The following is a 14,699-nucleotide window of genomic DNA, read 5'->3' as shown; positions in this document are numbered from 1 at the left end:
TAAATATTTGTGGACCTTTAAGTCCAAAGGTCCCTCTTTTGTATAAAAAGAAAATAAAGATAAAAATTTTATTTTTTATTTTAAGTAAAATTTCATGTTTTAATTAACAGCTTTGAAATGAAATAAATTTTTTAAATTTTAAAATAATCTAATCAAATCAATTATAAAACTTTTTACTAGGTTATATAAGAGAATTTTAAATAAATAAAAGAGACTAAATAATATATTTATACCTTTATCAATTGAAATTTGAGAGACTAGAATCATCTATAGCTCAAACTGAAGAAGTTAACCTATAATTAAACCTTAAAATTATCACGAGTGTACGTTAATTTGTTGAGTAATATACTAATTATACTATTGTTAAGAGTTTTTTCTTTTTCGAGTAAAAAAAAAAGAGTTTTTTCTTTTTAAATTCATCTTTATGAGTTAAAGAAAATTTAGAGCGATTTTCTTCTTCTTCTTTTTTTTTTTTTTTTTCTTTTATTAACTTTCAAATTGAAAAACAAAATTCAGTGTTTTTAATTATATTGAATTTTAGTTCTAATAATTTTGTGACGGTACGTAGTTAAATGTAACCTTTGTCACCTTTTAGTATTTTAGTGAATGTTTGTATTAAATCTATTACCGGTAACTCATTAAGATCTAAGTAATCACGGTGAGACTAACATAATACTTTTGAATATATAAATAAGTGGTTTATATATATATATATATATATATATATATATATATATATATATATATATATATTTAGTATTAGTTTTCTTGTAATTTCGTCGTCTTAGTGTGATGTTTTCGATTTTTAGTTTTGGTGCGGTGTTTTGATTTTTCGTCTTGTTGCAGTGTTCATTTGATTCAGATTAACATATTAGTTTCGATCCAATGAAGACTCAACCAATGATTTTGACATCTCTAACATTATAGCTCAAAAGACACTACATTTGGGATACCACGATTTTTTCATATTTGTTGGTTTTCTCTTATTTGTAGGAATTTTATCTTTTTATGCTATTATATTTAGATTATGTGAGTTTGTTCGCAGATTCATCCTTTTCAATTTTTACTACTTTGAATTATAGTGGTCTTGATTGCTGTAATTTTTATCAATTTAAAATAATAAATACCATTTTAAAAAAATATAAATAAAATTTAAAGAAAATGAATGGATTCATCCAAGTTAGTGAAAATCTCCAAATTTAGGAAACACTTAAAAAAAAAAAAACATTTTCATCCATCTAATTAGTAGTTAGTATGGCTCTTATCCGTAACTTGCATATCAAAAGGCTATATTTTTATCACTGTAATAAATTATTAGAGTTTAATTAATGTTTAATTTTTCTATTAAAAAAGAAATGCTACGAATGTTTTTGATGAAAATTTAAATCAAGTATTTTAAGATAGGTTAAGTTTCACTTTTGAAGCAAATTAACTCTAAAATCATAAATTTAATTTTTACAATTGAATTTAATTACTATATACGTTTTTTTATACCAACAATATATATATATATATATATATATATATATATATATGAATTAAATATTTTTAAATTTAAATAATCCTGAATAAAATTGATTTATTTTTATATTTATATTTATATTTAATTTATGACATCAAATACATTATTCATTTCACTTTTTAACTAGAAGTAAATAACTTTATAATCAATTATTTTTAACTAAAATGAGTCTATTTAAAATTAATTTAGATATCTAGATCCAAAACCAAAGACGCTCCATTTATTAACTTTAAAAACTATTTTTGGATATGCAGTAAGGTGGGGTCTATGTTATGTACCTTGTGTTTGGGGTACTGATGGTAGCACAGTTTGTTTGCTTACGAAACAGAACCAAGTGGGAAAATTACACGAAAAAGAAAGCCGAAAAACAAAAAGGAACTCGAAACAGGAAAAAGAAAAAGAGAAAAAAGAAAGCGAAAGATAGAGAAAAAAAATATTATAAAAATTAAAAAGAAGGTAGAGAGAGAGAGTGTGAGTGAGAAAGCAAGAAAGAAAGCGAAATGTGAGAAAAGAAAGAATACCGATAGATAATTTCCTTTTATTTTTTTCTTTCTCTCTCTCCAACTGTAAATTGCTATGGTTTAATTAACTTTTGCTTTTTCTATCCATAGGAATCTTTAAAAATTGGAAGCATCCCCATGTAACAAAAAGAAAAGCAAGTAAAATTAACATGGAAAATTATTTCTAACCATGGACTTTTAAATTTCTTAAAGAATTAAAAGTGCATAAAAAATGTACCAAAGTACTCAATGTTGTATTTTTTTTTTTTAAGTTATATTGGTGGAGCTCTAAAAATGTGTACACCACCGTGAAGCGTTATTATTTTTAAATGCGAGTCTTAGTTTTTTTCCGGAAAAATTTACATTGATATTTCACTTACAAGAGAGATAGTAACTTATTTGTCTCAAAAGAGAAGGTTTTGTGTTGTTTAAATTAAATAGTCGTAAAGGATGTAAAGGATATGAGTACAATATCTCCAACAAATAAGATGATAAGTATTTCTTTCAGTTTAATAAGGTATTTTGAATTTAAATTCAGCTTTAAAAATTATGACAATATTAAATTTTTTAAGAAGAATTTTATTGTTATTGTTGTCCTACCCAACTCGATAGGTAAGATTAAAAAAAAAGTAAAATACATGTGTAACATATCTCAAAGAAGGTGAATATAATTTAATCTTCAATAAATTATTCAAATTTTAAAATCTTTAATTCTCAATTCTAACATTAATAGTTGTGTGGATTTTCTACAATAGTTGCATGGTGCAACAATTATATATACCGTTAAATTTAATGGGATATATTTTTATCCGAGATTTAATAATTTTCACGGTTGTTGTACTATGAAGATGTTGTAGGGGATACAAAACCCATTAATAGAGACACAATCTTGCTATAGTAGTGTGAGAATTAGATCTAACTATTAGATATGACAATAGGGTGAGCTAAACACGAGTTTCGCCTCCGACTCTAACTCTTTGTAAAAAAAATCTCGACATCACTCTTGATCATCATTAAAAATGTAAAATGGTATCCATCCTTGCCCTAGATAAGCATTGTGTAGCTAACTTTGTAGAGGATAATTTGGCGGCAATCATGAAGGTGAAGAATATGCTGGAGTAACTCGTAGTGACGATTGTTGGAAAAATCAGATACATAGAAAAATTAAAAGAACACAATCAAAGTTCAATAATATAATGCAAAAACTCTAAAACATGAGAAAAACCTCAACCATTGCCAAATAACACCCAAACAATAACATTATGTGAAAAAATTTACAACATAGAGATTTCATTTAAAAAAAAAAACCATGGCCTCCAATACAACCATACCTCCATATTAGGAGTGTACACAGGTTGGATTGACCCAATTTTTACCAAACCTGATATCTAAATTGATCAATTTCGTTTGGGTTGGGTTAGGTTTTCAACTCGTATTCTTTACATCAAACATGAACCAAACCAACCTGATCATGAGCGGGTTGGATTAGGTTGAGTTCACAGGTTATAAAAAAATTATTTTTAAAAATTATAATTTAATTTAAATACTATTTTTTTACAAATTTAAATTTAAATACTTGAACATCTCAAAAATAATAAAACTATATCGCAACATATCATTCAATATTTAAAATATATCCACAAATACCATAAAATAGTTAAATCAATTAAATTAGCAACAAATTCTCAAATATAATCCAACAACTAAATTTTAACTACACATCAATAAAAATAAATAAAAATATATATATCACGTCAATAGATTGAGTTCACGAGTTTAAAATGTTAAATTCATTATCCTAACTGAACATTATTGTATTTAAATGAGTTGGATTAGGTTGAGTTCACAGGTTATAAAAAAATTATTTTTAAAAATTATAATTTAATTTAAATACTATTTTTTTACAACTTTAAATTTAAATATTTGAACATCTCAAAAATAATAAAACTATATCGCAACATATCATTCAATATTTAAAATATATCCACAAATACCATAAAATAGTTAAATCAATTAAATTAGCAACAAATTCTCAAATATAATCCAACAACTAAATTTTAACTAGACATCAATAAAAATAAATAAATATATATATATATATATATATATATATATATCACGTCAATAGATTGAGTTCACAAATTTAAAATGTTAAATTCATTATCCTAACTGAACATTATTGTATTTAAATGAGTTGGTTCAAGTTAAACCTGAACTTAAATGTGTTGCGTTCAATTGTGGATTGAGTTGATTTAGGTGACTGGGTTCATAAGTTTATCCGTACCCATGAACACTCTTACTCCATACCAAATGTCTAGACTACTTCTCACAAACTTAAGTGTTTTCTAATGGGTGCATCTTGTGATGCAAAACTAGATATCCTTGACTTTTTTTCTTTTTCATTTACAAAACTAAGTAATGAGAGACATTTTCAAGATTTTTCAATTTCAATCAAATTCTTCAATAGTAGCCTGATTTTGCAATTACTTTTTTATTTTATCAAGGAGCCATAGGGAGCAACTCTAATTTGTTTTAGGGTTCAATATTGTGAAATTTTAGTTTGGATGCATATATTAGAAAAAATGTTAAATATATTTGTATATGAAAGTGAGATGTTATGTTTGTGGTTGTTGTTATGTTGTTAACAATGATATGGCATCTCAAAGCTTACAACAACATCAAAACTCGAACATAACTCCACCCATTGGCGGAATTTGGTAGGGATATAGGGTAGCCACGACCACTCCAATGTCTCTAATAAATTTTTTAAAATAAAAATAACTTATAAATTAATGACAAAAAATATTATTTAAAAAAATATATTACATTTTTCAATTTAAAATTCAATTGTATGTATTTTGAGTTTCGTCTAAAGATATAAAAATCAAACTAATGATTTGATAAATTCAAAAAAAAAAAATCAAAATCAATTAAATTGATTTTTTGTGTGTTTGAGTTCAATCTGAATAAACCAAATAAATTCAATCTTTATTAATTTGAATATAATTTTACTTTATTTAAAATTGACCACCAATATCTAAATAAAATCATTAGAGATATTTTAAATATGTGTTGCATTTAAGGATTTTTTTAATCATTTACATATTATTTTGGCTTAAATATTTAATTCGTACTTGTAAGTTCGCGTCTTTCTCATTTTCTTTCTTGTAAGTTTAAATCCTGTAAGTTCAATTTAATTTTAAAATTATTCATGTTGTTAGTTGCTGTTAAAAAAAAACTTATGTGACAAATAGAGGAGTGATGTGGCAGTTTGACATAGCAGGTGAATAAATTAAATATTTTAGTCCTTCCATCCAAAATCAGAAATAAATTTGAGGATTAAGATTTTCTCCTTTTTTTTTTCCTACCATCCATCATCATTATCATATCATCAATATTGAATCACCGTATTTGAATCACCATCATGGCATCACCAACAAAAAATTGACAACTATAAGGGGTCTACAAATAAAAACAAAAACAAAAAATTAAACATTAAACTTAGTAAATATAAACTATAACTACAAAGAATAAATATAAAAATAACATATTTAAGAAAAATCACATCCCAATGAGGACATCTCCAAAATCACCATTTAGGGTTTTATAGTGTTAGAGATGTATATACGCAATGCTTTCCTACACTCATATTCAGACAATTGAAAACGAGTTGAGTTTGTTGCAAACAAAGATAACGCCATAGTTGAATGAAGAAGACATATATGAAGATTCGAAGATGATGGGGATGCGATGATGGTGATTTGAAGATGGTGATGCGGTGATGGTGATGCGGTGATGGTGATTAGGTAATTGTGATACGATGGTAGATAAATGATGAGAGAACCTTAATCCTTATACATATTTCTGATTTTAGATGGAGGGACTAAAATATAACACATTCAATTTTCTTTTATTTCTTTTTTTTATTTATTTTTTAATCAATTTAATTACTTAATTTTATTTTTTTTAATTATTTAATTTATTCACCATCCACGTTACTTCTTCGTTTGCCACATAAAAAATCTAGTGTTTGAAAAAGAAAAATTTATATTTTTAAAATAAGTATGTTAATTTTTATTAATGTCAACCTAATTGAACTGAATCAAATCAACATACTATTTATCAGTTTGAGTTAAATTTTGTGATACAAATTCTAAATACTTAACCAAGTTAACTAGTTTTTTGTTTTAGATTTTTTATCCTCTTCAAACATATGAAATGTCATATCCATAACTCCATTTTTCATAAATTTGTGCAATTTTTCAATCCAATTTATCATCTTTTTAAAGCTGTGTTTACAAAATATTTTGTATGTTTACATCACAAATTTACAATCTAAAATTCTAATATATCATAAAATACTATAATTAATGTATCAATTAAAATTTTAAAAATTCACACTCAAATATATTTATTAAAATACCGTGGTTGCTCCACCAAACAATTCACCTTATCAAATCTTAATTTTATCTTCTCGTCACCTCCAACAACAAACTCAACAATCTCACCATCAAACTATGTGTTGTAAAAAACAACTTTTCGCATTTGAACATATTATGTGAAGCTTGTGAGGATGAATGTCCAAGTAGTAGGAGTTTCAATGAGGATGAAATGCGATATCATTAGTATTGTGAGCTTCAACACCATTGCCATTGACACAATCCTGGTAGAGATTAAGTCCACTTTCATCGAATGAAAACCAATTTTCTTTTTGTTTTGCCTTTTCGTTCTAATGGTTCTGTCTTCTGTTTAACAAAAAGCTTGGAAAGTGTTTTTTGTTTGTTAGTGATTAGGATTTTATTGTATTTTTTTTGTTAATTAGTTTAGTTAAATGACTATAATTTAATATTAAACTGATTTAATTAGAACTTAATTTTAATCAATTTTAATAATCTATCGTTATTATTTATAAAAATAAAAAAATATACAGAGATGGTTGATTTGTCCTCTGTCTGATCCTATTTTAATAATTATTATTTAAAATTTTGTTGTCAAATTTTATTTTATTCAATATAAAACTCTTAACACATATAAAACTTTATTTTATCCATTTCTTTTTATAAACGTCTTTGAGTTTTTCATGTATATTAAAGAAAATTATAGCGCAATTAATTTATAAATTATGTATGTAATTATTATTAAATTATCTATTATATATAAATAAATATAATATTAATTTTTATATTCTAAAATAAATTAATAAAAATAATTTTTTCTAAAAATAATACTAAATACATGTGGGAAAACAAATTATGTATGACTTATAACTACAGGCGGTGAAGTAATTCGATATTACCTTAAGCGGATTCTCAACCACTTGGTTATTCCAAGCTCTCTTTATCTTTATTTTTCATTGATCATATCTTTATGATTTTTAAATGCCATTTATTATTACTTAATTTTCTGTTAAAAAATGGAACTAGTAATCAGTAGATACTACTTGAACTGCGTACCGACTAGAAGTGACTAAGATCAACCAATTAATAAATTAATAAAAGACAGTAATTACTCATACAGTTAACGTGTGACACACATCAATAGCAGAGGTTTAAAAAATCATAAAGAATTTATTTTGTCATAAATACCGAAGTTCCAGACAAGAGGCATAAAGTAGTAATAAAAGCTCTTAAAATACAAGTGTTTTTGAAGGAGCTGAAACCTACTTCTAATCTTAAATTTCCTTTCAGTTTTCTTTTCATTTTATTTTTTACATAAAAAACTTCATATCTCCTATTTAGAATGTTTAAAAAAAATATTTTTTTAATTTTAAATATAAATAAATGTATTTTATATTTTTTATTATCTTCTATTCTTTTCTATTTATTTTTTTACACAAAAAAATAATATTTATATTTTATTTATTAATTTCAAGATTCAATGCAATATTTTTATAAAAGATATTTCAATGTGTTACCAATTATTTATTCCGAAATAAAATATAAATAAAAATAATATTTAAAAAAGTAAATATATTTTATCTAATTTTAGATTAAATATATCAAATTTTTAAATACTCTTTTTATTTATATTTCATTTTAAAATAGTATTATTTTGTATAAAATAAATTTAATTATTCATTGTAGAGAGAATAATATGGAATGAAATACTAAATAGGCAATAGTATTGTAGGACAAAAGATGAATAAGTAATATATCAAAAATAAATTCTATTAATGTTTTTGAAAATAAATATCAATGGGGAATAAATAAACAAAACAAAATAAAAACTATACTGTTTATATTTTATTTCAAAATAATATTATTTTATATAAAATAAATTTTATTATTTATTATAGAAAGAGTAATAATATGAAATGAAATACTAAATAGGCAATAGTATTGCAGGAAAAAAGATGAATAAGTAATATATTAAAAATAACAAATTTTATTAATGTTTTTAAAAAGGAATATCAATGAAAATAAATAAACGAAACAAAAAAACTTAATTATGAGAAATTTACTTCTACCTGGTATGCCCACATTGGGTTGTAAATAAGATAATAATATGATTAACTATGAGAATTGTCCGACTCATATTAAATATTTACTTTTTAGTTGATATAATAGGAGTTTTTACTACACGTTTTATTAAGGTGCAATTTTCTTTTCAGAATTTAGACCATGTATTTATCAAAAACAGTTATATATCTACTAAATAAATAAGAGGGACAAAAAGAACACTGTCTAAATTTTTAGTCAAGAGCAGTACTAAACAAATAGGAGGAAATAATAAATTTATTAAGTTATTTTTATAAAGTATCACAGTAGTGTTCATCACTATTATAAATGTAAAATTGAATAAAATAATTTGAGACCAATGTAATAATATTAATAAGTGAGCACACATCAAAATTTAATCTCAAAAAAGTAAGTTCAATTTAGTTTTATAGATTTTATGTAAAAACATAAATTAAATTTATTAAATTATTTTTTTAACTGGTCAAAACTAATAATTAGTTGGCATATTAGTATTTTTTTTCTTTATACCCGAGATTAAATCCAGACTTCAAATCCTTTGACCCTTAACTCAAATGGCTTCTCATCCTCCTAAATTGTCTTTTTTTAATGTCAAATATTCAACTACTAGCATTAGATATTTTAAATTAAATGAATAATATATTATAAATAGCAACATTAATTGATGTAAAAATAATTAAATTTTATTTATAATAATGATTAAGATTAGATTTAGTTTTTTGTCTATAATATTAATAAAATAATATTGTAAGTTTTAGAACATATTTTTTCTACAAATGTAACACTTATTATGGGAAAAATAATTTCCTTTCTCTTTAAATATACTAAAAACATTGTCTTTGAATATAACATGAATTTCGAAAGACCTAATACATTTCAAATATGACATTGTTCAATACTATTATTTTTTGTTTAAAAAGATCCTAGTAAGTATCTTCATAGATTTTTTACTCAAATATGGACGTTCATTCATTTTAAATTGATAGATACATCAACTGAGAATAATTTAAACTTGTTAAAATAAAAAATGATAAATTTATGAATAAATTCACAAACCTCATTCTAATAGTATAAAACGATAAAATACATACAAATATGATAGTTTATAAATACAACAAAATCTAAGTGTTCAGAATACACATGATGTTGGAATTCAAGTGTGAGTCTTTAAATCTCGCAGCAACTAAAAACGTGGTAAATATTGGATATATAAGAGTGGTAACTCATATTCATAATGTCTTAAGATTCTAGATGGAACAATTGATTTGTTGTTGATTATGTACCCATTGACTCCCCATGCTAAAGTCTTTTGTGGATCATAAATTTGTAATATTGAGAGTGTTAAAATCATTGATTGAATATGATTAGATCAAAATGAATAGTATGTCAATCAAAATCAAATAAATTGAAAGATAATATCAAAATTAAACACAACTATATATAAAAGAACATTTTAGAAAGATTCATGCATAAAATTAACACATTAAATATGACTTATAAAAAATTAAAATTAAACCAAACACTCTACAAATATTGTACTTCTATTTTTGATTGTAAATTAGTAGAAGATAAATCAATTTGAATTATATCATTTTCTATTATCCTTTTCTCCCTCATGTCTGGAGAGAGATATACATATTTTTGTGTGTATATAATATCCTCTTTTTTAATATTTATTTATTTCTAAACTATAGTGAGTCTTCAGGAGGTCATATATTCAAGATGCGACCATGTATTAGTTAATTTTTTTTAACTAACTGATAATATAATAAAATAATATATTAAATATAGTTAAAATAATTAAAAAAACTAAATTATATTAATAAAAATCAATAAAACACATTAACTGTAAAAAAACAATGCATCAAAATAAAAAAAATAGCCGTGTAATTTGGTTTATATGAATTAGTTTAAACAACACATTAAATTATTTATTTCTATCAAACAATATATGCATGATGCACGTTTGCATTTACCAACATATCCTCACGTCACTCAACCTCCAATCAACCCTACAAGAACATACCATGCACCATACTATAAAACTGTCTTCATTATCGCCTCACCTACATATAGAACCATATATTCCATATTATGATCCACTATCGCACCTACAATTCCCATAAGCAGTTCAATATTATGGTCCATCACTGCAACATGTATATACCCTTGCAGAAATAACGACTCTATATTATGTTCCTTTAATTTCTGAAATACAAACCCCGTGTTACACGACAAAACACGATATTTTTTATAATTTGTTTGAAACTCATTGTACAACTCTTGAGTCAGCTTGTGTTGTTTTAGATTCCATGTATAACTCTAAGACTCAAAATTATATGGGAACAAGTGAGAGTAATTCTAATCTACATATAAATTATAAAAAATTTGAGTTGCATACACCATCAATAATTAGGAACGACGATGAGGAATATGATTAAAACAAGGATGAACCAGAACAACTTCAAGTCGCTCTAAGAGTTAAACGAATTCGACGATCTTCTAAATATGGGACTAAAAATATTTTGATGGACATCGTTAATTAAAATTTTTTTGTTTTTTTTACTTTTTTTTTTATTTTGATATATTTTTTTATACATTTAACATGTTTTATTGAATTTTATTAATATAATATAACTTTTTAAATCATTTCTATAATATTATTTTGTTATATATTTAATTATTTTTAAAAAGTTAAATTAATACATGATCGCACTCTAGTCATGTGACCACCTAAACGGATAATTTTACTTATTTAGTATTTGTTGATAAAAATTATTATTATATCTATCTCTCTTCAAATATGAAAAAAAAAAAAAGAGAGCACAGAAGATAAATAGTGAATCCTTGTTTTTTTTATTCAACTCAATCCCCTATCTAGTAGCAGATAACTGCAATTTAATTTGTTTTTTTACTGCGTAATATTATTATTTTTTTAGTAGTATATAAATATAAATATAAATAGAAATAGAAATAGAAATAGAAATAGAAATAGAAGTATAATATTTTTGAAACTAAATAATATAATAATGGTATATTTATGCCACTAATAGACACTAGTGCATAACGTTTACATGTTATTTATTTATTAAGTAATGAAATATATTTATATTTTGGTCACACTAGTGTCCTCTTCAGTCCCCAATCACACAGATTCTCTCTCTTCACTTTTTCTCTGTGTCCGTTGGAACCAAACAGTTCTCTTTCTCTCTCCTTTCTCTGTCAAAAAAACAAACACAACCGCACACTTGCATTCCCTTTACTTCTTCACACTCTTCACAATCTCACACACACACACACACACACTTCTCCTTTCACCGTAACATGACCACACTCTTCACAATCTCACACCACCATTTTCTGTTATGAATCCTCCCACTCAACCCACACTACCACCCCAAACTCAAATCCAACCACAACCACCACCGCCACAACCAAACCAACAACAACAACCACCTCCACCGCTGCACCAACTTCAACCCAACCGTCCCTCCACTTCCTGCCCCCAACATCCACAAGAGAATTTCACCGGCTTCTGCCCTTCATGCCTCTGCGAACGCCTCGCCGGTCTCGATCCAAACAACAACGCTTCCTCCTCATCCTCCACCCGCAAACCCCCAACTTCCTCCACCGCCGCCGCTGCCCTTAAAGCTATTTTCCGTTCCTCTACTTCCCAACGCAACAACAACAACAACAGCAACCGTCCTCCTACTACCTCATTCTTCCCTGAACTCCGCCGCACTAAATCATTCTCCGCCTCCAAAAACGAAGGCTTCTCCGGCACATTCGAGCCGCAACGAAAATCCTGCGACGTTAGAGGTCGTAGCACTCTCTACAATCTCTTCAACCAAGACGACGTTCGCAAAATCCCTAAACCTGAACCGCCACGTGTCCCTGAGCTTGAAACCAGAAACCTAGCTTCATCTTCCACTGTTCAACAACCTTTCATCGAGTCTGAAGAAGACGAAGAAGATAACATTGTCGTTGAAGATTCAGACGAAGACGAAATTAGGGTTTTAGAACAACCACAACCACAACCACTAGGAGAACTATCCAATGTGATTGAAGAAACGTTTCACGAAATTATAGAAGAAGAAGAAGAACCCGAACCTAAACCCGAACCCGAACCAGAGTTAGTTTTTGTTGAAGAAGAATCGTTGAAACCGATGAAGGAGCACATGGATCTAGATTCACAAGCGAAGAAAAGTTCCGGTCGAGATTTAAAGGAAATCGCCGGAAGTTTCTGGTCGGCAGCTTCCGTTTTCAGCAAGAAGCTTCAGAAATGGAGGCAGAAGCAGAAAGCGAAGAAGCGAGGTCCACGAAACGGCGCCGTTTCGGGTTCCTCAGCTCTTTTACCGGTGGAGAAACCAATCGGTCGTCAATTTCGGGAAACTCAGTCGGAGATCGCCGACTACGGCTTTGGCCGTCGTTCCTGCGACACCGATCCGCGTTTTTCCCTGGACGCAGCTCGAATGTCGTTCGACGATCCTCGTTACTCCTTTGACGAGCCGCGAGCTTCTTGGGACGGTTACCTCATTGGAAGGACATTTCCGAGAATGCCCTTACCTACTATGCTTTCAGTTGTTGAAGATGCTCCTGTTCATGTTCTTAGAACTGATTCACTTATACCAGTTGAGGAGCCACCTTTGATTAATGAGAATGGTGAAGAGAATGTTAATATGCCTGGTAATTCTACTCAGACTAAAGAGTATTACTCTGATTCTTCAACCAGGAGAAGGAAAAGCCTTGATAGATCTAGTTCTATTAGGAAAACTGCTGCTGCTGTTGTTGCCGAAATGGATGAGTTGAAACCTGTTTCTAATGCTAAGGTTACTCCTGCTTCTGCTAGTGTTAGTGTTAATGTTAATGGTAATGTTAATGCTGGTGTTGATTATTTATTACATGGACAAAAAGTGGATAGGGATTTGAGGGATTATTCAAATTCTAATTCCAATTCTAATAATTCCTTGAGGGATGATTGTTCTGAGAGCTTTGAATTGGGGTTTAGAGATAATGCTTCTGTTGTTGGGAGTAATAATATTGGTGATCGTAAAGGAGGATCGAAGAAGAGTTCAAGTAGATGGAGCAAGGCTTGGAGTATTTGGGGTTTTATACATCGTCGTGGTGGAGGGAATAATAACAAAGAGGAGGAGGATGATAGGTATAGTAGTAGAGGTGCTAATGGTAATGGGGTTGAGCGTTCTTACTCGGAGTCGTGGCAGGAGTTTAGAGGGGAAAGGAATGGAGATGTTAGAGGTGGTGTTGAGGGTGGTTTCAATAGGAAGATATTGAGGAGCAATAGTAGTGTGAGTTGGAGGAATGCGCCGGGCATGGGAATAGGAGGAGGAGGCGGAGGAGGAATTTTTAGTGGGAGGAAGAGTGACGTTTCATGTAGTAATGGTTATCTTGGAAGAAAGGGAAGGGATGAGTTTGTGTTGGAGAGGAACAGGAGTGCTAGATACTCTCCTAGTAACATTGATAATGGTCTCTTGAAGCTCTACTTAACGCCTAGCGGCCGCAAAAACGGTGCCTCGAAAGGAAGGTCCAACCAGGCACATTCTATTGCTAGAAGTGTACTTAGGTTGTATTGAAAGAAAGAAAAAAAACAAAAATTGAAGTTCCATAAGGTGTTCTTTGGTTTGATGTTGTTAACATTTGCTGCATTTCTTGTGTAAAACTCACACATGGCTATGTATTCTTCATGGTTGGTTGGTTGGATAAAAACACCCTGCATTTTTCTTTTACAGTTATTAGCTACTCTGCCTCTTAGATTTGATTAGATTAGATTACTATTGATAACAATAATTTGCTGCGTCTCTTTATTGCGTTTACACTAAGTCACTGACCATTTATGCTGATCATGTTGCTTGAGAGGATTTGTGAGATTAGTCTCTACACTTGCGAGGAATATCCAATTTGTACAAAAAATATGTATATGTTGATTATGTTAATGGGGTGAGTCTTTTCCTTTTGGTTCCATGGTGTTGTTTTCCTATATTGCCAGAAAAAGGGCGTGGAATATGGCTTGGCAGTGTGGTGCCACTGAAAATTGTGCTCTACCTTTTGGACAGGAAGTGTTTTATTTTTGTGTCTTTATTCTGCAAAAGGCTAAATGATTGGTGCAATGTTGGTTTTTTTTCTTTCTTTTTTTAATAATTTTGGGGCATTTTAACTTGAATTTTTGGAATGTTATGCATTCCT

The 14,699-nt window shown here is 28.0% G+C and overlaps 1 protein-coding gene across 1 annotated transcript; it reads left to right on the top strand.

Annotated features, from left to right (window-relative positions):
- The first annotated feature begins 11,626 nt into the window (after positions 1–11,626).
- LOC101492630 (protein OCTOPUS) lies at positions 11,627–14,244 on the top strand. Its single transcript, XM_004514432.4, has one exon. It carries the CDS (start codon positions 11,864–11,866, stop codon positions 14,087–14,089), a length of 2,226 nt encoding a protein of 741 aa, XP_004514489.1. The 5' UTR covers positions 11,627–11,863; the 3' UTR covers positions 14,090–14,244.
- The last annotated feature ends 455 nt before the right edge of the window (positions 14,245–14,699 follow it).

This window comes from Cicer arietinum, chromosome 3, assembly GCF_000331145.2.
Source record: "Cicer arietinum cultivar CDC Frontier isolate Library 1 chromosome 3, Cicar.CDCFrontier_v2.0, whole genome shotgun sequence".
NCBI lineage: Eukaryota > Viridiplantae > Streptophyta > Magnoliopsida > Fabales > Fabaceae > Cicer > Cicer arietinum.
This window is presented reverse-complemented; position numbering and strand designations above follow the sequence as displayed.

What these genes read in the sequence shown, in the direction of transcription:
- LOC101492630 (XM_004514432.4), top strand. Translation starts at nt 11,864, where the DNA reads ATGAATCCTCCCACTCAACCCACACTACCACCCCAAACTCAAATCCAA.